Consider the following 22,424-nt stretch of genomic DNA (forward strand, 5'->3'; position numbering starts at 1 on the left):
AGGAGAAGGGTGCAGGCCACCACCTGGGAAGCTCTGCTCTCCAAATGTGAGCGTTAGGGCAGGAAACACCAGAGGGAGTCAGTGCATTGAGATGCTTCAGTGAAAGGAAACCCAGCGTGGGGAGACTCATGGACACAGGAGCAGAACCATCACAAATAAAGTTTCCCAGGGGAAACAAGGGAGTTTGGAGGTAGCACGGCTTCCGTGAAACCCTCTCATTACCTAAAACCTAAGTCTGTATTGAAAACATCCCAGTCAGGGGTGGGAGGTGATGGGCCCTCATTCTGTGACTGTAATGCAGGAAGAGGACCTTGCCGCTGCAGACCTCTGGACCTCGCTGCTGCAGACCTCTGGACTTCAGACTGCTCTCTCTCCCTTTGTAATTTATCCAATCTTTGGATAATGCATTAAAATGTATTTTATTGGGGTTGGGGATTTGGCTCAGTGGTAGAGCGCTTACCTAGGAAGCGCAAGGTCCTGGGTTCGGTCCCCAGCCCCGAAAAAAAAAAAAAGAGAGAAGAAAAAAATGTATTTTATTGTGATGAAAGTTTAAAATCCAATATGAAGCTTCAGAAGGCTATTCTAAATGTGTGGAAATTGACTGAGTTGTGTAGAGTTTCGGTCAGCTTAATTTCGGTGTGATTTTTTTTATTTGCAAATTTTTTATATTTATTTAAAAATAAAATAATAAATTAGGGGCTGGAGAGATGACTCAGCAGTCAAGAGCACTGGACGATCTTGCAGAGGCCCTGGGTTCCATTCTCAACATCCATGTGTTGGATCGCAGCTGTCTGTAACTCTAGTTCCAGGGGATCTGACGCCCTCATCTGACCAGGGGTGCATTTGGCATTACATACAAAGAAAACATCCACACACAGAAAATAAAAATAAGTAAATCTCAAAAAGAAAACGAAAAGAAAAGAAATTATGCCATGGCAGAGATTCATCCCAACAGGACGCAGGAAGCGGGGAAGGGCTGAGTGTGTGAATGGAGGTCACAGAAACAATCGGGAGAAAAGCAGAGGCTTCTAGACAGCTGGCGACATGCTCACATTGCTGTTCTTTTTTACCTTTTTGGGAGGGAGGATTGAGATAGGGTCTGCTTATAAAGCCCTAGCTGACCTTGAACTTGCAGTGGTTCTCTTGCCTCTGCTTCGGGAATCCTGAACTTACAGGTCCAGCTACACAGTCGTCCGGCCTGGGAGGGTGCTCTGCTTACACCTAGAGAGCAACAGGTGCAGCCGGAGAAGCTGACCTGGAGGAGGGTTTCTGGGGTTGCCTGCCACACCTGACCTCTGACCCTTCTCACTGGCAGGATTTGGTTTCAGTCCATTTCTTCTGTCTCAGCTCCTCCCCTTCCTTGCTCTCTGCTTTCCATTCCGTTTCTCTTTCTTTCCCTTCCCCCTTTTCCACTCTTTTCTTTTGAGGCAGGGTCTCACCCTAAAGCCCAAGCTGGTCGTAAACTCATAAAGCAGGATGCAGTCCAGGCTGATCCTCCAGCCACTTTGTCCTGTAAGAAGTTTCTTTCTCTCAGGACAGAAATCAGTTTCCCTGATTCCTTTCCCGCCTGGCCACGTTTGAGAGCCAGTGTTCAGCTGTACATTTTTGGTGCAGACATACAGGGCTCAGCTCTAGCCACAAAGCCCGTTTCTGTCCCTGGCTCCTTAGGCTCCTGACTTTGAGGCTCCATCCTCCTGGCGGTCCAATCCAATCTCAGAACAGTCTTACTGTGAGTCACGTGTTTGGAACAAAGTGATTCAATGTGGGTGTGGCTTGACTGCCCTGCCGCAGAGAACAGCGAGACCTTCCTTGTACCTATTACCACTTGATACTGTGGTAGGAACCTGTTCACATAAGCTTGCAAGAGCCAATGAGTAAATTTTGAAGAAGTCCCAGAGTATGGAATGGGAGTGCAGTTCAAAGAGGAACATGCAGGGGTTGGGGATTTAGCTCAGTGGTAGAGCGCTTGCCTAGGAAGCGCAAGGCCCTGGGTTCGGTCCCCAGCTCCGAAAAAAAGGAACCAAAAAAAAAAAAAAAAAAAGAGGAACATGAACATGCTTGTCTAGTTTGCGCAAGGCCCTGGGTTGGATCTCCAGCATATACATATATGTATGCACAGTTAAATTACAAAACCTGGGAGAGGGAGAGATGACAAGTTCCCACTCCCATTATTCCCAACCACCTGTAACTCCAGTCCTGAGGGGTAATGCCCTCTTCTGGCACTGCACTCACCCTCTCCCTCACCCCCTCTCTCTGTCTGTCTCTGTCTCTGTCTCTCTCTGTCTCTCTCACACACACACACACACACACACACACACACACACACACACACACAATTTTTTTTCTTTTTTTTTTTTCTTTTCAGAGCTGGGGATCGAACCCAGGGCCTTGCGCTTGCTAGGCAAGTGCTCTACCGCTGAGCTAAATCCCCAACCCCACACACACAAATTTAAAAAAACAAAATCCAGCTGTGTGGTGGTGGTGGTGGTGGTGGCACAGGCCTTTAATCCCAGCACTCAGGAAGCAGAGGCAGACAGATCTCTGTGAGTTCAAGGCTAGCCCGTCTACAGAGTGAGTTCCAAGACAGCAGGGCTACACAAAGAAACCCTGTCAGAAAATAAAAACAAACAAACAAAATACCGAAACCCTAGGTTTTGAGCTGTCACCTTGCTCGGAGGATAAAGGCGCTGGCTTTTAAGCCTGGGAAACTGTGTTTGATTCCTGGAACCCACATAAGAGCATGCTGTGGCATTCACACACACACACACACACACACACACACACACACACACACACACACACAGAGTAATAAAAATTAAAAAGCAGCGCACTTCCCCCCACAATTAGATACCATTTAAAAGAAAGTGAAACTTAAAACTCATTCCTTCCTAATAATTTTTTTTAAATTTTTTTATTTTTGTTAAACTTCCTAATAATTTTAATATATATTCTTTTTTTTTAAGATTTTATTTATTCATTTTATATATGACGAGTACACTGTAGCTTTCTTCAGACACACCAGAAGAGGGCATCGGATCCCATTACAGATGGTTGTGAGCCACCATGTGGTTGCTGGGATTTGAACTCAGGACCTCTGGAAGAGCAGTCAGTGCTCTTAACCGCTGAGCCATCTCTCCAGCCCTTAATATATATTCTTTGTCTTTTCTTTCGTGGTTATTTACATCACCATATTTGTATGCAGGAGATATCACAGAATCCTTTCTACTCACCTCTTTCAAACGCTTCATTCAGTGACATCCAGTGGGTAGCCTTGGCTTTGGTGGGAATATTTATACCACAGAAATTAACAAGGTATAACGGAGCCCCACCTCCACCATTGTCAAACACTACCTTGGCACTGCAAACAGCCTAAGTCTTAGGGGTTTTGCTGTATTTGATAGTGTGAGCTTGGGGACATCCAGACCCCAGCCAAATGTTGGCATTTTACCCATTCAGGTTTGTGCATTTTAGGCCTCTTAACCATCCCTTTTAAATTTCATCCTTTTGAAATTAACCCACTATTCATGTTAAAAATTAAACATTTTTATTTGACATGTATGAGTGTTTGCATGAGTGGATGTACATGCACCACTTGCATTTGGGATGTCCATGTAGAGTTCTGGATGGTTGTGAGCCATGATATGCTTGGAACCAAACCCAGGTCCTGTGTAAGAACCTGTGCTTTCACTGCTGAGGGCCCCCAACTGACTTTTATAGTCTTCTGGTGTTTATCTTGCCTCCAACTTCTGGTAGCCTTGTTACAAACCCGATGAGCATACCTTGAGTACATAGACTTTCCAAGCATTGGTGAGAGCCTGGTGCAGGCTGGAGTCCTGGGCTTCAGTGCTGTAGACATCCTGACAGTTCCTGTTCCTAATTCAGCTGATTGCTGCCTCATCCACAGCACCGCACTCTAGTTCAGTTTCTCCATCTTGCCTTATGGAATATCATAGAAACCTCATGAAATGCTTGACTAATGGCACTGTGGTCTGCATGTTCCCAAGCTCCTGTGTTGGTGACCTAGTCAAGGAAGAGAGGAGAAACATGAGCTCTTGCTTTCTTAGGGACTTCACCTGGGTTGTATTACTTTGTCAAGTAATAAAATCTAGTTTTGCTTCAGAGCACTGAGACTCAATCCTAAGTTTTCTGCCTTTGCCATTTTTTCTTCTGAAAACCATAATAATGTCCCCATTTTTCTTGTATTCATCCTTTTCTCCATAATTCCCCACACGTCAATGACAACTGTTTGATGAGCCCTAAACTATGTGTTCTTCACCCCTAAAACACTATTTCTCTAAGCAGGTGGTCTTAAACTTGCCCGGAGCAGTCTGGTCTCTCCCTTCTAGGCTTCCATTTTCCCTGCCCAGTATATGTTGTTTTTCTATCCCTCCTCATTCAGGGAGGAGAAGTGTCTTACCCTGAAAACCAGAAACAAGGAGAATGAAGAGCTTCTGTGTGTCTGCCATTGACGCCCGCAGATTCTGTGATTCTCCTTTGCCAGAGATGATTTCTCAAACTAGAATGGGGCATCAGAGGCCACCCATCGAGGTCACCCACAGCACAGCCTTGTAGCTCCAGAGTTTTAGCCTTCAGTGGCAACTGTGTCCTACGTGGACTCCCTCCAAGACAGGTGTGGCAATCCAACAGCAGGCGTTTAATGAGAGATTCCCAATGCAATTACATTGATATTTCACAATGGAGGCACGCCCCTGTGTCTCTGAGGATATTTACAGAACAGCTTAGCTAGGAGGGAGAGCATGTCCCTCATGTGACATGTGACACCATCCTGTGGGGTGGGGTCCAGGGCTGAACAGAAAGAAGAGAGTGAGTACCAGCGTTCATCTCTCTCTGCTTCCTGATTGCGGATGCACCATGAACCAGCTGCCTTGTGCTGTGCTGCTACACACACACACACACACACACACACACACACACACACACACCACATATATACAGACAATGACTGGACTTTCAACTGTAGGTCACAATAGCCCCTTCTTTAAGTTGCTTTTGTCAGATATTTTATCACAGCACTAAGAAGACAAACTAATATGTGTATGTGGACCTTCCAGGTGTTACACATATCCTGCCTGAATACCCTTGTTACAAGCACTTCATCTCCTGACATTCAGCATGAAGTTTCTATTGATGATTAAAGTTTTAATTAGCTTCTTGTTTTGTTTTGTTTGAGACAGGGTTTCATTGTATATTCTCTTGGCTGTCCTGGAACTCCCTCTGTAGACCAGGCCGGTGTCGGACTCAAATTTCGAACTAGTTTTCTTTCTTTTTTTATGTTGAAACTTTTAAAGAAAAACTGTACATACTTACGAGATCTCACAATTAATCGAGGGGTAGGAGTTGGGGTTGGAAGGAGTCCATGCATTTGGAAGCTTTTCCTTTTCATTTCACTTGGTGATCTCTAAAGTGCAGGCAACGTCTTTATGTGGTCACCTCTTGGCATCCGGCACCCTGGTAACCTGGGGCTCTCTTGAGTTGCCTTTATGTAGAGTTTCCAAGGAAAGTGCTTATGGTGTGAACAAGTTGCAGCCTTCCACTTGAAGATAGGAACCCATGTTCCCCGCTCTGCTCTTCCACATCTGTGGAGTCTTGGATGGATGTACTTTTGTTACCCAGATACTGTAAGTTCCTTCCCGTCCCCAGAGAACTGAGCAGTACAGACCCAGCCATCCTGCCTGTGGGTTTTGGCTGTCTCCATCCACTCTCTAAAGCAGATGCGTGAGTGTGCAGATCTCAGGTGAGCTGGGGTGGCTGAACTGGGGAGGGAGGTCTCAGTAAGGAGAGGAGATGGAGGAGGAAGGGTTACAGAATTCTTCCTAGGTTTCTCACAAGAAGTAATTTCAAAACTAAACAAAGCCAACCTATCAAAACAAGATGACAGAGGAAAGTCGAGCTTTCGGCCAGTCCCACAGCCATTTTCCCTGTCTACAAAGCTAGCTGAGATCCACTAGCAGCCTTGCCTTCCAGTAAACATCACTCAGAACAAAAACGGGAAGCTCCTGGGTTCCACGACTGGACAGAGTCCCAGATGCCGGAAGACACTGGGATGACATCACCCCGAAAGCTGGCCAGAGGGAGGCTCTCTGTGGAACCTACAAATTCTCATCTGGAACACTCGAGAGTTCAGCAGTCCATGTTGCTCAAAAAATTTATTTCTTTTAAAGATTCCTTATCTACTTTTTATTTTATAATGGGCTGTTTTGCCTGCATGTGTGACTGTGTGTTACATGTGTGCCAGGTGCCCTCAGAGGGCAGAGGAGGGCACCAGATACACTGGAACTGGAGCTACAGAGGGTTGTAAGCCACTCTGTGGGTGCTGAGACTCAAATCCTGGTCCTCTGGAAGAGCAGCCACTACTATTAACTGCTCAGCTACCTCTCCATCCCCAGATATATTTCTTAATAAATGTGTGGATGGTTAACCCAGATGTAGATGTGTATATATTCCTTTTGTCTTGTTTTGTTACAGATCTCTCTGTCTCTCTTTCTCTCTGTCTCTCTCTCTGTCTCTGTCTGTCTGTCTGTCTGTCTGTCTCTCTCTGTGTGTGTGTGTGTGTGTGTGTGTGTGTGTCTGTCTGTCTGTCTGTCTATTTAGGTGCTTTTGGAGGCCAGAAGAGGTGTTGCATCCTTTGAGCTGGAGTTATAGGCAATTGTGAGCTGCTTGCTGTGTGTGCTGGGAACTCCACCCAGCTACTCTACTAGAGGAGACAAGTGCCCTTAGCCACTTAGCCACTGAACCAGCTCTCCAGACTATGTTTTCATCTTTTGAGATAGTTTCATGAGGTTCAGACCTGTGTAGAACTTATTATATAGCCAAGCAGACCTTGAACTCCTGATTCTCCTGCCTCTACCTCAGCAATCCTCCTGCCTCCATCTCACAATTGCTGGTACTGCAGGACTGCACCACTGTGCCTGGCTAACTACACTGTATTCAAGAGCAGATTTGTTTGTTTTAAGACAGGGTCTCTTTATGTAGACCAGGCTGGCCTCAAACTCACAGAGATCTGCATTCAGCCACCATGCTTGGCTCAGATTATTTTTTGTGAGAAAATGGAAATTAAACTTATATGTTAATCATTTACAGGAAGAAGGAACGAGAACATACTTTAGTTTACTCTTTCAATACTCTTAGAAAACCAGATGCTATAAAAATTTTTTTCTTCAACCCAACTAATTTGAAACCTCTCTCGCCCCAGGATATTATGTAGCCCAGGCTGGCCTTGAACTCACTGTGTATTAAAGGATGGACTTGGTCTCCTGATGTTCCTGTCTCTACCAGTTCTAAGATTTTGGATCTTGAAAAAGTATTTTTAAACCTTTCTGGAAACAAATCAGAAAGCACTGTCCCAAATGTCTGGCCATGATATGGCCATGCTCCCCGCCCTTCTGTGCTTGTGCCCTTGTCAGTTTGCTCAACAACAAAAGCAAATGCTGGTTGCTGGCCCTTATCAACTCATAATTGGCCGTTTGGTCACAGTGTGTTCCCACTGATTATACTCAGAAGGTAAAAATAGAAGTTCTGGGATGGCGCTTTGCCAGCTGCTCACACAACTTTCTAAGCAGTTTCATATGGGTAAGCAGCAGAGATGGGCTGGCATTCAGTTTGAAAAGGTAGAGTAGACAACGGGATGCCTTAGAGGAGTTTCTACCCTGGAATTAAGGCTGGACACAGCAGACTTCTGAACACTAGAGCCTGGCCTCTAGCAGTGGTACCATGCTTCCAGGACCCAGGAACCAGGGTGTGGGTAGAGGTAGAGGCCTCTGCACCCACTGACCTAGGCCATCTCCTCCACAGCTGTTCCCCGTCCTCCCAGCAGCCCACTCAAGTGCTCACCGTGTAGTTTCAACTCAACAGGACACATCTTAGCTGCTCTGTGTCAGACACAGCGTTCACCTCGGAACCCAGGGTGGGAACACATGGTGGGAAGCTTCCATTCCAGTGCCCACTGGTTCCTTGGGGACTGTACTGGACAAAACAACAAATGGACAGGACATCCAGGGCCTACCTTCATGTCTCTGACTCTGGGTCTTCAGGCAGAACTTTCCTGGAAGTACTTCCCTGCCAAGGCCCAGGGGCCCTTTGGCTTCCACATGTACACTCTACTCACCCACACTTGCATACCACATACACACATATGCACACACACACACACACACACACACATACACACACATACACACTAAAAACACATGTGAAAGGGAAATTATTAATATTTTAATCCTGTCTTTATTTTAATTGTCATCTCCTTTTTTGAGACTAGACTATGAAAACCAAGTTGGCCTACAACTTGAGGTCCTCCAGACTCACCTCCTGAGTGCTGCTGGGATCACAGGCCTGCACCACTGTGCCTGGAGAGCTCGTCTTTAAAGTGCTGCCAGAGGTCTAGGAGATGGTCCGGTGGGTAAGGGTACCTCTGCGTAAGCATAAGGACCTGAGTCTGAATCCCTGTGTTCAAGTGAAAATCTGGGCATAGCTGCCCCAGTCCAGCCCAAACACCAAATGTTTCTTTCAGTTCTCTCAAAGGCCCTGTCTGGAGGTAACGATGCTGAGGGTAGAAGCTGTCCAAGCTCTTGCTTGGGTCTCTACATACATGCATGGGTGCGCATACCTGCCCATCCCCTCACAAACACACCTCATGCCAGGTACTTCCCTATCACACACCACACACATAATCCCACATGCATGTAGCACACATGCACCCCCCTAATTCCACATTTGTGTAGCACACAGGCACACATATACTGTACATGAAGTCTGTTACTTCACTGTGGTTTGTCATTTTTTGAGTCTTATGTGAACAAATATTTGTATTGAAAATTAATTTTCTTTCCCCCCACAAAGTCTGATTTTCTTGGAGGCTTGAAAGAGGACTTTTATTAACTAGGTTAAATGACAGACTTGACTATAAACTACAATGAAGCCAGGTGTGGTGTTACAGACCTTTAATCCCAGCTCTGAGGAGGCAGAGGCAGGAGGGTCTCTGAGTTCCTGGCCAGACTGGTCTACAAATCAAATTTCTGTATTCCTAACCCTAACAGTAAAAGGAGTATTTTACTAAGAAATACTGCATTGGTAAAGGGCACTTTGAATTTTTTTTCTATTTTCTCTATCCCTTCTCAGAACATTGGACTAATGAAGTTCCTCTAGGGGCAAGAAGAGCAGTCATTTACTAAATCTTGAAAACATCTTTTAATATGTTTCCTAGAAACTAAGGTGGTTCAGCCTGGTGAGTGTCCATTGCTTTCTTTTTGAAAGAACTTAAAAAGGAACAATTAGGTGCATGCTGATAAATTATTAAAATAATTTATCAGGGGCTAAGGGGCCAATGAAGACAGATCAATGAGGTGCTTGCTGTACAAAGATGAGGACCTGTTGCAGGATAAGTGACGCTTGTTATTAAACCTGATGATTTGAGTTTAATCCCTGGAACCCATATGGTAGAAAGAGAGAACTGCTTCCTGTAGGAGGCCTCTTATCTCCACACATGTGCTGTGGCACGTGTGCACATGCACACAGACACAGAAATCAATACAGGTAAAGTGATTTTGAGACTAGAACCCTTTTAGAGAACAAGGCCTCATTATGTAGCCCAGGTGGCCCTGGAATTCACAGAACTAACATTAGGAATGCAAACAGTAAGTTATGGGAAGGTCTTCAAGTCCTCTGCATTTACACACTGAACAAACCTCCCAGTGCTCACATCTGTGGGGGATGGGGGGAGGCACAGAACGGTGAAATTGATGCACAGGAGGTCAAGATATAGGACTTGAGTAACAGCCAGAGGTTGATCTCTGACACACACACACACACACACACACACACACACACACACACACACACACACGGGCACCACATATCTACAAATAAAAAGGGGAGAGGGTACTCTAGAGATGGCTCAGAGGCCCAAAGCATCTGCTGCTCTTTCTTTTTTTTTTTCCGGAGCTGGGGATCCAACCCAGGGCCTTGTGCTTGCTAGGCAAGCGCTCTACCACTGAGCTAAATCTCCAACCCCGCATCTGCTGCTCTTGTAGAGGACCTGGGCTAGATTTGCAGCATCCTCGTGGTGGTTCACAACCATCTGTAACTCCCATGCCTCTTCTGGTCTTCTTGGCATGAGACACACACGTAGTACACATTTATATGCAGGCAAAAAAATAAATAGATAAAAGAAAATAAATTTAAAGTAAGGAAAGAAAGAAGGGCTAGAGAGATGAGGGCTCAGGCCTGGATGGCAATTCACACCCACATGTAACTCCAGTCCTAGGAGATTTTATGCCTCTATAGCCTCCAGAGGCACCTGTGCTCACGTGTGAACACGTACACTACAATGGTTAGCAAGTTAATCTTAACAAAAATACATTTCTGGTACATTTTGTTCATTTTCTGAGTGTGTCTCAGTATGTCATTCTGACCAGTGTTGTAAGTCAGTGAGGGAGATTTAAAAAAATTCTTAGAAACCTAAACTCACAGGAAATTATAACTTCTAATTATATGCACATCCTTATTTTATTACAGAGAATTATGTTGATGCAGGCAATGAGAGAATTTTGTAACATAAAATTGTATTACAGTCTTGGAGGGGGTGAAATACATGCTCCAATATGACATTTCTATTAGAGGAGGACGTGACATTTTAATTTTAAATAATGTTTTAACATGTACTTGTTTTGTGTTGTGAGGACAGGTTAGAGGACAACTTGTGAGATTTGGTTCCTTCCTCCCCCATGTAGGTCCTGGGGATAAAGCTTGGGTCATCTCAGGCTTGCCAGAAAGCGCCTTAATCCACTGGGGTTTTAAAATGGATGGTGGGGGGGCTGGGGATTTAGCTCAGTGGTAGAGCGCTTACCTAGGAAGCACAAGGCCCTGGGTTCGGTCCCCAGCTCCGAAAAAAAAGAACCAAAAAAAAAAAAAAAATGGATGGTGGTAATGTATCCTGCTACAGATAGTTTCTATTTGCTTGGTTTTGTTCTGTTTCTTAAGACAGCCCAGGCTGGCCTCAAACTCACTGTGTAACTGAGGATAGCCTTGAGCTACGGATTCTTCTGTCTCTCAGAGTGCTGGATTCCAGTCCCAAGTGGTCATGCCAGGCTCATAAATATTTTATTTAACCCTTGCTGTATGAATCTGAAACAATGATGTAAGTCTTATAACGGTAATATTTTAAGCTAAAAGAAATACTATTTTGTGCAATTATCTAGACCCTTGGAGGAAACTTCAAAATGCATGAGAGATTCTGAAATGACAAGATTATGGGATTTTGAAATTAGTGACATAGTAATGTCTGACAGACACTGTAATAATTCACATACAATGTGTGATATTTCACAGTTGATTTTAGCAGAGACACCAGGGAAAGACTACATTTCTACCATGGTCTAATGTCTGTCTTTTTGATCTGCAGTTCTACCAGCAGAAAGGACGGTTCTGGGAAGGAAAGTGGAGAAAGTCCTTAAACACGGAGATTTGTAAAGACCTGAGAGGGGGGCTGTGGTCTGCAACTCAACAGTTATAAGCATGCATTACTTCCTTTTTAAAGACTTATTTTAATTTTTTAAAGATACACTTATTTTTATTTCACGTGTATACTTTTCTGCCTACATGTGTGTATGTATACCACATGGGTGCCTGGTGCTCACAGAGGCCAGGAGAGGGTGTCATATTCCTTAAAACTCGAGTTGCAGGCGGCTGACAAGGAACCAAATTCAGGTCCTCTGCAAGAGCAGTATTATGCTCTCTTAACCTCCAAGCCATCTCTCCAGCCCCTGAATGCATCATATTTTAAGACAACTATGAAGTCACAGCTATGAGACTTTTATCTGGTTCTTTAAAATATCCTGTAGTGGGGAGGTGGCCACTGGTAGACAGCTCAGCTCGGGCAAGAAAGCAAGGTATAGAAGACAATTGCCAGTCACTTTCCGGAAATAGCTTCAGAAACAGAGGTGGGATGGGTTAGGAGAAATTGCTGGGCTCTCTTAAGAAGTGAGGCTTGGGATTCAGCAATCAGAAAAAGAGAGGCAGGAAGGCTCTAGGTGGATGTGTGCATAGGGTTCTACCGCTCCTGTCAGGATGAGGACAGGGTAGGTTTCAATGTGCCTGTGTGTACAGTTAATGTTTGCTGTCACGGCATAATAATGAACAGTTCTCCTTGTTACCTTAAAAAAAACATTATTTCTCCCTAGAGAGATGGCTTAGAGGTTAAGAGCAATCACTACTCATGAGGAGGGCCCGGGTTCACATGGTGGTGCTCAACCTTCTGTAACTCCAGTGTCTGGGTACCCAGTCCCTCCTTCTGAGCTCTGAGGGTAGGAGATACACATGAGGTACACACATACTCACATGCAGACAAGACACACATCTAAAGAAAAAAGATTCCTACATGTGCTTTGTGTGTATGTTTTTGCATGCTGTGAGGAGTGACCAGCTCCGAGCCAACATTCACCCAGGTGCTTTGTGTCCCTTTGCAGGACTAAGGCCAGACTGGGTTAGGTCTTTATATGGCTGGTATAAAGCCTCCCAGAGTGACCTAGATAAAGACCACAGTCCAAGAGCAAACTGTATCCTGGGGCCACAAGGAATCACAAGGTGTGGAGTAACAGGAAGAAGATCTCAAGTATACATGACTCTGAGGAACAGGAACTGTTCATCACTGCCCACCATTGCCCGCAGCCCACTGCTTCAGGAACATCAATCTACACTTTGTGTTGGGTATCACTTAATGCCTTTAGTTCAATGGTGCCTAGCCAAAACAATCAATACAAGAGTTTGTTTCCTTCCTGTTTTCCCTTCCAGTTCCTTCCCTTCCCTTTCCCTTTTCTTTCTTTTTTCTTTTTTAAAATAAGGTCTCATACAACTCATCTCCAACTTGTAATGTAGCTGAAGCTGGCCTTGAACTTCTGATCTTTCTGCTTCAACAGTTCTGAGATTACAGGCCTTAGCTACTGTGCCCTTCAGGCAACAAAACAATTTCATCATAAAAGGGTGAGTCCCCATTTAAGACTGATTAGACATCTCTTAGCATCCCCCAACACATTTGTTTAAAAATATCTTATTTGCTTGAGCCAGGGAGAGCTGGCCTTGTCCCTTGTCTGCCCTGAAGTGGGCACAGGAAAGATGCCCTTCTCTCCTCTTGCCTACTGCAGCATACCCTTCAGGGCATAGGAGTGGACCAGCTGGCCCTGCCCCTTTACCAGCTGCAGCATGGGGCAAGCTATCTGGGCCAGTGCTGGAGAACTTGTCCTAGTGGCTTGGGTGCAGAAGAGCTGGCAGGCTGACCAACTCAGCTATCAACTAGGCCCAGATACAGTTTGGCCCACCCTAACATCTACCTCATCTATGAACTGCTGGATTGTGTGATGGGGCCAGTACTGCAAATCCACGGCTGCAGGATCTCTATAACACAGGGTAACAACTGGATAACCAAGAGGAGTCCCGTGAGTCTCTGGTATTGATAGCATAGCAGAAGTCAGAGACCTCGAACAAGACCAGTGCCTGACTGTCACGAACATCTATCTACAAGTAAAGATGTGTGGACAAAGGATACACCATGTGTCATACCGTGACACACTGCAGCTTTCACAAAGAGATGCTTGCTTGCTTGTTTGTCTGTTTTCCTTTGGGGGTGGGGAAAGAGGAGGTTGCAAGGGTAGAGGGCAGATTCTAAGAAAGGGACCTGGGGATGAGTGGGATTGGGGTGCATGATGGGAAATTCACAAAGAATCAAAAACAAAATTAAAAATCCATTATTTAACTCAGAATAACATGAAGACTCATAGCAACACTGGTCATCTAATGACGTGCAGGTCACCATTACAACAAAAATTCAACAATGGGCTAGAATAACGTCATTGGTTAAGTGCACTAGCTGCTCACGCAGAGCACCTAAGGAGGGTGGGTCCCAGCACCCACAGGTGGTTCATAGCTGTCTGCAACTTCAATTCCAAGGTTCTGATGCCCTCTTCTGGCCTCCACAGACACTGCACACACATGGCACACACACCTTCACGCAGGCAAAACATTCATACACACAGAAATAAATCTCGAAAAAGTATTATACAAAGCAAACAGTAAAAGTCTCTTTTTGAAAAGGTGCTTCAGCTGCCAAAGCTTGAGGGCACAGATGCAAAGAAGCAGGTTACTGTTTTGGATGAGATTTACTGAAGACATTTATTTTGTTGTTTTGTTTTGCTTTTGGGTCTCACTAGGTAGCCCTGGCTGGACTGGAACTCATAATCAATGGAGACCAGGCTGGCCTCAAACTCAAGAGAGTCACCTGCTTCTCCCTCCCAACCACTGGGATCAAAGGTGTGCACCACTATGACAGGCCCCTGGAGATATATCGTAACCTCTAAGTCATCTCTCCAGATCAAGATTTATTTGAATTTTTAATCATGTGCATGCCCATGTGTCTATGTGTCTGCAATAAAAAAGAAGAGTTGTTATGTAACTACCTCCTACCAACAGGACACTCCCTCCTGGAGAAGCAGAGAAGCTCATGTTACCTGCCAGGCTCAGGAAGCTCTGGAGCCAGCAGACTCAAGACAGAGTAGACTGTTAGCTGTTTAGGAAGCATAGGCCAAGCAGCATACTTGAAGCCTTTGGCTGAGGGCACGTGTGTGTGTGTGTGTGTGTGTGTGTGTGTGTGTGTGTGTGTGTGTGTGTGTGTGTGTGAGACATACCCTGTATTGCTGAGGCTGACCTTAAACTCCCAGACCTCCTGCCTCAGCTTCCTAAGTGCTGAGACTGCAGTGTTGCAACACAATGCTTAGCTCAGGTCATAGGTTCTACTTTTAATAGCTGCTTCATAAAACAATGGAGAAATAAATAAATTAACACAAAAATAATGCTAGTACTTGGAGGTGGAGGCAGGAGAGTCAAGAGTTCAAGGCCAGCTTTAGGTATGGAGTGGGTTTGAGGCTATTTTGTGTATTTTGTGTTTTGTCTCAAAACAACCAAAACTCAACCTCAGAGTCATGAAAGTGTTCTATCACTGACCTGAGGGAGGACCATTTTGACCTTCTGAAGTGGGAAGAACTTAGGTTCAGCACAATGCAAAACACAGCTCTCACTTCAGGAATCTGAAGTGGCTTATTCTAGAGTTACATATGAGGGGGAAGAGAGATTTAGGCTGTCTACAAACCATGCTTTAGTATGTATCAGTTTTATGAAAAAAATTTTTTTTCCTAGACAGGGTTTCTCTGTGTAGTCCTGACTGTCCTGGAACTCACTCTGTAGACCAAACTGGTCTCAACCTCAGGCATTCACTGGCCTCTGCCTCCCAAGTATTGGGACTAAAGATGTGCCCCACTGCCACTACCAGCACCATCATCCGGCTCAGTTTGTCCAAAGTGTTGATGTAACAGAGCTGATAGTCACAGAGCAAGGTGCTTTTCTTTTCTTTTCTTTCTTTTTTTTTTTTTTTTTGGTTCTTTTTTTCGGAGCTGGGGACCGAACCCAGGGCCTTGCGCTTCCTAGGCAAGCGCTCTACCACTGAGCTAAATCCCCAGCCCCAGCAAGGTGCTTTTCAACTACATCCTGGGAACATCAGGTAGGCTGGTCGAAGCATGGCTGGGAGGGGCTGCAAAATCTGCAGCAGGCTTCGAATGCTATCTGATGACATTTTTAGCCTTGGAGTTGCTGGCTGAACAAACAAAGCCTTGGGTTTGCTGAGCGAAACAAACATCCCAATAGTTTTCTTTCAAGTTCTTTAGGTCAGATAAGAAGGTGGGCAGTGAATGGTCACTGAGGGGGCTAAAGGCAGCCCATAATAATCTGGCTCTGGATATGCAACATTCCAACTCTGACCAATCAGGAAGCACTAATCAGTCAATCAGCCCTGGAAAATCTTTGAAATAGGTGTGGCTTTTCTTCTGGGAACATCTGTTTGGCAGGAAATATATATTGTCCATTATGATATGTAAGGCACTTAATAAATTTTTGTGAGCCAAGTCAGTGAACTGAGTGTAAACCCAGGAACTGTTCTGGGTGTTTTGGTTCTCTAGTTGTAAACAATCATACCTTTAGAGATATTTTATTTACCAAACAGCTGCCTTAGAAAAAAATCAAAGCAGCAAACAAAAGGATGTTCATTCTAGTTGTGTGTGTGTGTTTGTGTGTGTGTGTGTGTGTAACAGCAACATTTTAAAATAAAACAAAAATATTGCATAGTGAGGGGGTGGCTAAGCAGCCACTAAAGTAGTTTTTAGAGAATAGCGAATGACATGGAAAACTCAAAAATGTACAAAATACATAAATAAGAAATAGTTGATTACACACAACACAATCCAACATGGTTTAAAATGAGTTTATGTGGTCTTGGGAGATGGCTTCGTGGGTAAAGTGCTTTCCCTACAAGTTCTAGGACAGCAGTTTGGATCCCCAGGACCCATGTAGAAGCTGTGTGGGTGCCGTGGTCCACCTGTAATCAGAAGCAAAAGGCTGACATAGGGAATCCTCCAAGTGGCTGCCTAGCCAGATCAGCTAACATGGCGAGCTCTGGGTTCAGTGAGCCATCTGCCTCAGTGGATACGGTGGAAAGAGATAGAGGACAACATTCACACCAATTTTGGAATCAAATATGTGTGTGGGTACCTGCTAACACATTAACATTAAAAAAGACCCTACGTACACCACACATACACATATACACACAGCTGTATTATATAGAACATGATAAAAGGAAATCAAATTAGAAATCCTTCTTTTCAATACTTTTTTTTTTCAGTAAATCTGTTGTTCTTTTTTCTAACCAGAGGATGAAACAAAACCAATTTAAGTTTTTTTTTTGTTTTAAGTCAGGTCTGGTTTTCACCAGTTCTTTCAGCTAAGCAGTAGCTGTACCAGAACACCGGCTGGCATTTTCTAGGTGTCTGAAGACATTGTCTCTATCTAGCCTACAGATTTTGCAGGTCTGGGCGGAGCCCAACAGTTTGCATTTCTAACAAGTTCCACCCGGCTGCGAGATGACAACACAGAATGGAACACAGAAATAGCACAGAACCTGATGTGGGTTTTGAGGTCAGTCTGGTTCTGACTCTGGCTCTGCTCTTTGTGGCTTTGTGTGTAGCAACCGTTGATATCTTAGCCCCATGCAGCCTCTTTTTTCCACATGGATAAAATGAAGTCAGGATTGTTGTCAAGGTCAGGAGGTACAAACTCAACACAATGTGTCACTCGGCTGGGGCCTTTGAGGTCCTTTTATTTTTTCTAAAGTTGTTTTTCCTTTCACGTCTTCTTCTCGTGTGTGATGCTTAGTTTTTATGTCAAACTGACACAAGCCAGAGGCATATCAGAAAATGGACTCTCAACTGAGAAAATGTCCCCACCCATTTAGCTTGTGGTACATTTTCTTGATTGATGTGGCCTTACCTTAGTTCAGCTTACTGTAGGTGATGCCGCCCCTGGGCAGGTGGTTTTGGATGCTCTCCGAAAGCAGGCTGAGCAAGCTAGTAAGAAGCACCTTTTCATGGCTTCTGCATCAGTTCCTGCCTCCAGGTTCCCATCCTCATCTCCCTGGATGATGGACTATAAGCTGGAGATAAAAATAAACCCTTTCTTCCCTAAGCTGCTTTTGGTCATGTTGCTTATCAGAGTGTCTGAAAAATAACTAATATAGAAATTGGTACCAGGATAATGGGGGACGTTGCTGTAACAAACATGACCACGTTTCAGGGAGGGTTGAGGAAAGACTTTGGAACTTTGGGCCAGGAAAGCCATTGAGTGTTCAGAGCTTAATGAGCTATTGTGGGAACTCAAAAGAGAAACCTGGGCTGGAGAGATGGCTCAGTGGTTAAGAGCACTGACTGCTCTTCCAGGGGTCCTGAGTTCAATTCCCAGCAACCACATGGTGGCTCACAACCATCTGTAATGAGATCTGATGCCCCCTTCTGAAAACAGCTACAGTGTACTCAGATATAATAAATACATCTTTAAAAAAAAAAAAAAGAGAAACCTAAGAGCAGTGCAGACGGTGGAGGCCTGGCTTGTGACGTTTCAGAGGGAAGCTCGAGAGTCCCTTAAAGACTCTATCAGGGCCATTTGGCATTTTGAATTAAGAACTGCTAAAAACCTTTGCTTTGCTGGACAATCTATACTGGTCAGCTGGGGCTGCAAAATCAGCTGTGAGTAAGAAGAGACAAGCATCATGGAGGCAAACTCTTCTGGGAGGTGTTTCCTCAGGCTCAGCACACAGAGCAGCCCAAGGCTGCATCTCATCTGGTAGAGCTCGGTAGTCCACGATTCCCAGGTGGTATTGTTTTGGAAGGCATGAAGGGTTCTGGAGAGCACTCAGGCTTGGAACTGTGTGGGAGGGCTGAAGTCCCTGGAAAGAGGCTGGGAGAGGCCACTGTTGAAGCTGCACCTCAGAGGCATCTGAAGCCCCAGGATTGAAGGGGCCATGGAGAGAAGCTGAGGTCTGAGTCTACTTAAGGTTAGAGTTCCTGAAGAGAGTCCCGAGAAACTACTGGTGAAGGAACAAGACAGTAGTAGGCAGTGTTCCTCCATATCCTCTGCTTCATCGCCTGTCCCCAAGTTCCTGTCCTAACTACTGTCTGTGATGCAGTGTGACCTGAGAGTTGTGAGCTGAAAGAAACCCTTTCCTCCCCAAGTTGCTTTTGGTCACTGTGTTTTATCCTCGAAATGGAAACCTAACTATGACAAAGCTCATCATTTCATTTCCATAACAGAGTTCACAATGCCTGATTTTGCAACAACACAGGGCAAATAATTCCCTTCAAACTTCAGAAGACAAATACACGGTCTCCGGTATTCATACAGAATGGAAGATACCAGTGTAACAGAATCTACTTTGATTCAGCCAATAGTATCAATTCTCCAGACAACACCAATTGTGAGGACTGAACAAGATACTGTGCTAAGTGTTTAGACAGAAACCGACACATGGTTGCAGAGCAAATGTCAGTTTCCTTTAAGCAGGACATAACCAGTGCCTCCCAGAGCCATTTCAAGCTCACCTGATCCATCTTCCCACCTCAGATTGCTCTTTTCTGGTAGCTAAAGGCAATTGTGTAATTCAGATACGTTGGGATTAAGAACCCACTCTACATAAAAGATTGTGTTGGATGTCTAAGGAGGTAAGCAGAAGACAGTTCCTTGACTCTGAGTGATGCAGTGATGAAATGCTAGTCAGGGGCCCAAGGTGTGGTGCGACGCATTGTAGAAAGCGTGTTAAGTTTGCAGATTTAGAATGGCTCATTTGAGGTTATTTTGTCCTCGAGAACTAGTGAGCTCTGGTTTTGTGGTTAATGGGTATCAAGATCTAAGTGTTCTATGGTTAAAGCTGAGGAGAGCCACATAGATTCCTACTCATGCTCAAGGCTTTTTGTCAGTTTCTTCCTCCTAAGTAAACAGTTTTAAGTTTGAGCTCAGAAGCCAAACTGTTTGAGCTTGAATCCTGGTGTTGCTAGCTGGTGCCAGTGCGATTCTGGGCTTATTATCCACCTTGTGCTTCAGTTCTTCACCTTTAAAATGATCTTAAAAATAGTACTGTACTTCATAGGTTGATGTGAGGATTAAATAATATAATCTATATAAAACTAGAAAACCTGAGCTATAATTGCTATTATAATAAACATTAGTCTCTGAAAGGATGGAAAATAGATTTAGTCTCCTATTAGTCACTTAATTATTTTCGCTCAGACTGTAATCAAGCTATACTTTAAAAAAAAATGTGTTCCAGCACTTGGGAGGCAGAGGCAGGCAGTTCTCTGTGAGTTTGAGGCCAGCTTGGTCTATGAAGTTGAGTTCCAGGCCAGCCAATTTACAAAGTATGACAAAGCCTCTCTGTCTCTCTGTCTCTCTGACTCACTCACTCACTCACTCACTCACTCACTCACTCATCAATACATAGGAATGATTGCTACAGTCCCCTTCTGTTAAACAGTGGCTTTTCATTCAGGTTGATTACCTAGTAAATACATATTATTCAATGGGAGCAAGCTGCTCCCGCTGGAAAACTTTGTCTGAAGTGTGGTTTGAGATTTGGGCAAACCTGGTCTGTACCAGAAAAGTGGAGAAAAGTAAAACCTGATAAGGCAACAGGGCTGGATGGATAGAGAAACTAATACATTCTTTAAAAGTCCCTCAAAATGAACAGGTGCTGAGAAAGATGAGGGTCTATCAGCCCAATAAGACTTCCCATCTATTTTAAGATACACATCAAGCTTCTTTAGACAGAAATCAAGCCTTTTAAGGAAGGTGAGGAGAGCACATCCCGTGGGTTGAGTTAAAGGGATGCTCAGCAGGTGCTGAGTCTCACCCTCAAGGTGGCTGCAGGATTGTGTGAACCGAGGTGGCAAGGCTGGCTTCTCTGGAAGGAAAGATGCTATCTCTCTCTGGGGAGTTAGATGACTATGGCACCACATGAAACAAGAAACCGCAGCAGCCACCGCCAGCTCAGCCCAGCTCAACATTCAGATTAGTCAAGAGCCATCTTTTTACTTGCTGGGGGCCACCCTTCTAGATCTTCCTCAAGTGCTTGAAGTAGAAATTCTGGGATGAACTGTAAGAGGGCGTTTGCATAATCAAGAAGTGTGGAAAGCTGGCGGAGGAGAAAAATAACCTATGTCAAAGAAGAGAAAAAACATGTATTTCTTGGGGGGAGGGCGCAGGGAAGGCAAGGATTTGGCACCGCATCAATATCCTCTGTGAGGCAATCTAGGAGCAGAGATCTCAATTCCTTTCCAAAGCTTCAGTATTTGACAGGTGCCAAGCACACAGCCTTGTACTCTATCCTCACCCAAGCGATGCTTAAACCCAGCATCTTCTAGTTTTAAGATTCTGGAAGAGAAAGCAGTAGGTGTGTCTAAAGTTCCCGCCTGAATTTGTCTGGTGAGGACCAGGCAAGTCTGGGTCGGTGGAAAGCCATGGATTGGGGTGGAGCCCAAGGATGGACTGTACCCTGGTCCTTAGATGCTCCGTGTACTGGGTGTCCCGCAGTTCCTTCTTCGATTCTCGGGCTTCTCTGGAGTTTTTATCGTGGTCGGTGGCCGGAAGACACCTGCTTTGTTTCCTTCAGCACTGAGATTCCGCTTGGCTCCCTGCTGGCATCATACCCACTTCTCCCCAGCCCCCAAGCCTTCAGTACCTCAGCTCCCGTGACGTCGGGGAACTCCCAATCCCAACTGGGGCGAGGCAGTTAAGCCGCGTCCTTCAGGTGTCAGTCCGGACTCATGTGAAACCACAATTCCCAGAGTGCCTCGGTCCATGAGGCCAGGCCATAGATAAAATGGCTCCAGTGAGTGGGACGAGCAGCTGGAAAAGTAGTCTCTGGTGACTTACCGGATGTGTTTAAATACCCGAAGCTTCACTTCTGCACCACCTCATTATCACCTCCAGGTCCCGGAGACGGCGTCCGAAAGTGCGCTCGCTCCCGGGGCATCTTGGGAATTGTAGTCCAGATGCCAGATTACACCGAACTACCCTTCCCAGGGTGCTCAGCGGCCGGACTACGGCAACGTTCTCTTCAAGTGTCTCTGTCCCGAGTTCCCCCTTCTCTGGTCCCCTTCTTGCCATCGATTTCTTTTACTCTGTAGTTACGGCTGGTGCACTCGAGACGGCCCTGAGCAGGGGCTGCGCAGCCCTAAGAAGCACTTCCGGTGGCGGGTCACTTCCGGGTGGGTGGTCGGAGCCGACGGGCGCGCGCGCGGGGAGGGGCGGCCTCAGCGCGGCGCTCGGGGATCAGCTGGCGGGCGGGCGCCGAAGCGGCCCCGGCTCTGCGGCAGCGCCGCCTCCTTCGCGTCGCAGGCCGGCGGCCGTGGCCATGTCGCGGGGCTGGTAGCTGGGCTCGCCGCCGAGCGGCCGCTAGTGGGTGTCCGGGGCCCGGGGTGGGGGTCCGGGCAGGGGGCCGGTGCGTTTCCAGGGCTTTCCTGAAGAAAATGCACGCAGCGTTTCCTCTAGATGACGGCCTTTGCTTCCCCTAGGACCCGGCAGTTGGGCTCTGGAGTGTGTTACTGATTCATCCTCTCTCTGCCTCTGTCATCGCAGGTTTAAACTTAAACGATCGCTCCCCGAGGAGGAGGGGACCCGCCGCACGATTGACAGTATATTCCTGCAGGCGCCGTCCCTCAGCCCCCACCCCACGGCCGGATTCCCGTAGCTCTCTGCTCAGGGCTGAAACCGGAGAAGAAATCCTTAGATCTCGTTTCTTTACTACAAATACGAACCTAGAAACCATCGGCATTCTGCCTTGGCGTTTCATATTGGAAAGATGAAGAAGTTTTTCGACTCCAGGCGGGAGCAGGGGAGCTCTGGCCTGGGTTCGGGCTCCAGCGGAGGAGGGGGCAGCAGCTCAGGCCTGGGCAGTGGCTACATCGGGAGGGTCTTCGGCATCGGGAGGCAGCAAGTCACCGTGGACGAGGTCTTGGCAGAAGGTATGTTGGGAAGCTAGTGCG

The 22,424-nt window shown here is 45.8% G+C and overlaps 1 protein-coding gene and 1 long non-coding RNA gene across 17 annotated transcripts in view; one reads left to right on the plus strand and one right to left on the minus strand.

The window, feature by feature from the left end:
- Positions 1-3,521: 3,521 nt before the first annotated feature.
- On the minus strand, positions 3,522-21,443 carry LOC134486605 (uncharacterized). The gene is made up of 2 exons (XR_010065856.1): positions 21,313-21,443; positions 3,522-4,020 (listed from the first exon to the last, which is right to left on the minus strand). It is a non-coding gene; the product is annotated as an uncharacterized LOC134486605 (long non-coding RNA).
- Aak1 (AP2 associated kinase 1) overlaps positions 8,150-22,424 on the plus strand; it is a 164,159-nt gene continuing 149,884 nt past the window's right edge. For 7 of the 16 annotated variants that reach the window (XM_017592817.3, XM_017592820.3, XM_039108160.2 and 4 more), the window contains exons 1-2: positions 21,693-21,837; positions 22,018-22,403. In XM_017592817.3, the coding sequence (XP_017448306.1) occupies positions 22,241-22,403 (163 nt within the window). In that variant the 5' untranslated portion in view covers positions 21,693-21,837; positions 22,018-22,240. Of the gene's footprint in view, positions 22,404-22,424 lie in introns of all 16 variants that reach the window. The other 9 variants (XM_017592821.3, XM_063286531.1, XM_039108162.2 and 6 more) reach the window with 5 other exon arrangements.

Source organism: Rattus norvegicus, chromosome 4 (genome assembly GCF_036323735.1).
Source record: "Rattus norvegicus strain BN/NHsdMcwi chromosome 4, GRCr8, whole genome shotgun sequence".
Taxonomy (NCBI): domain Eukaryota; kingdom Metazoa; phylum Chordata; class Mammalia; order Rodentia; family Muridae; genus Rattus; species Rattus norvegicus.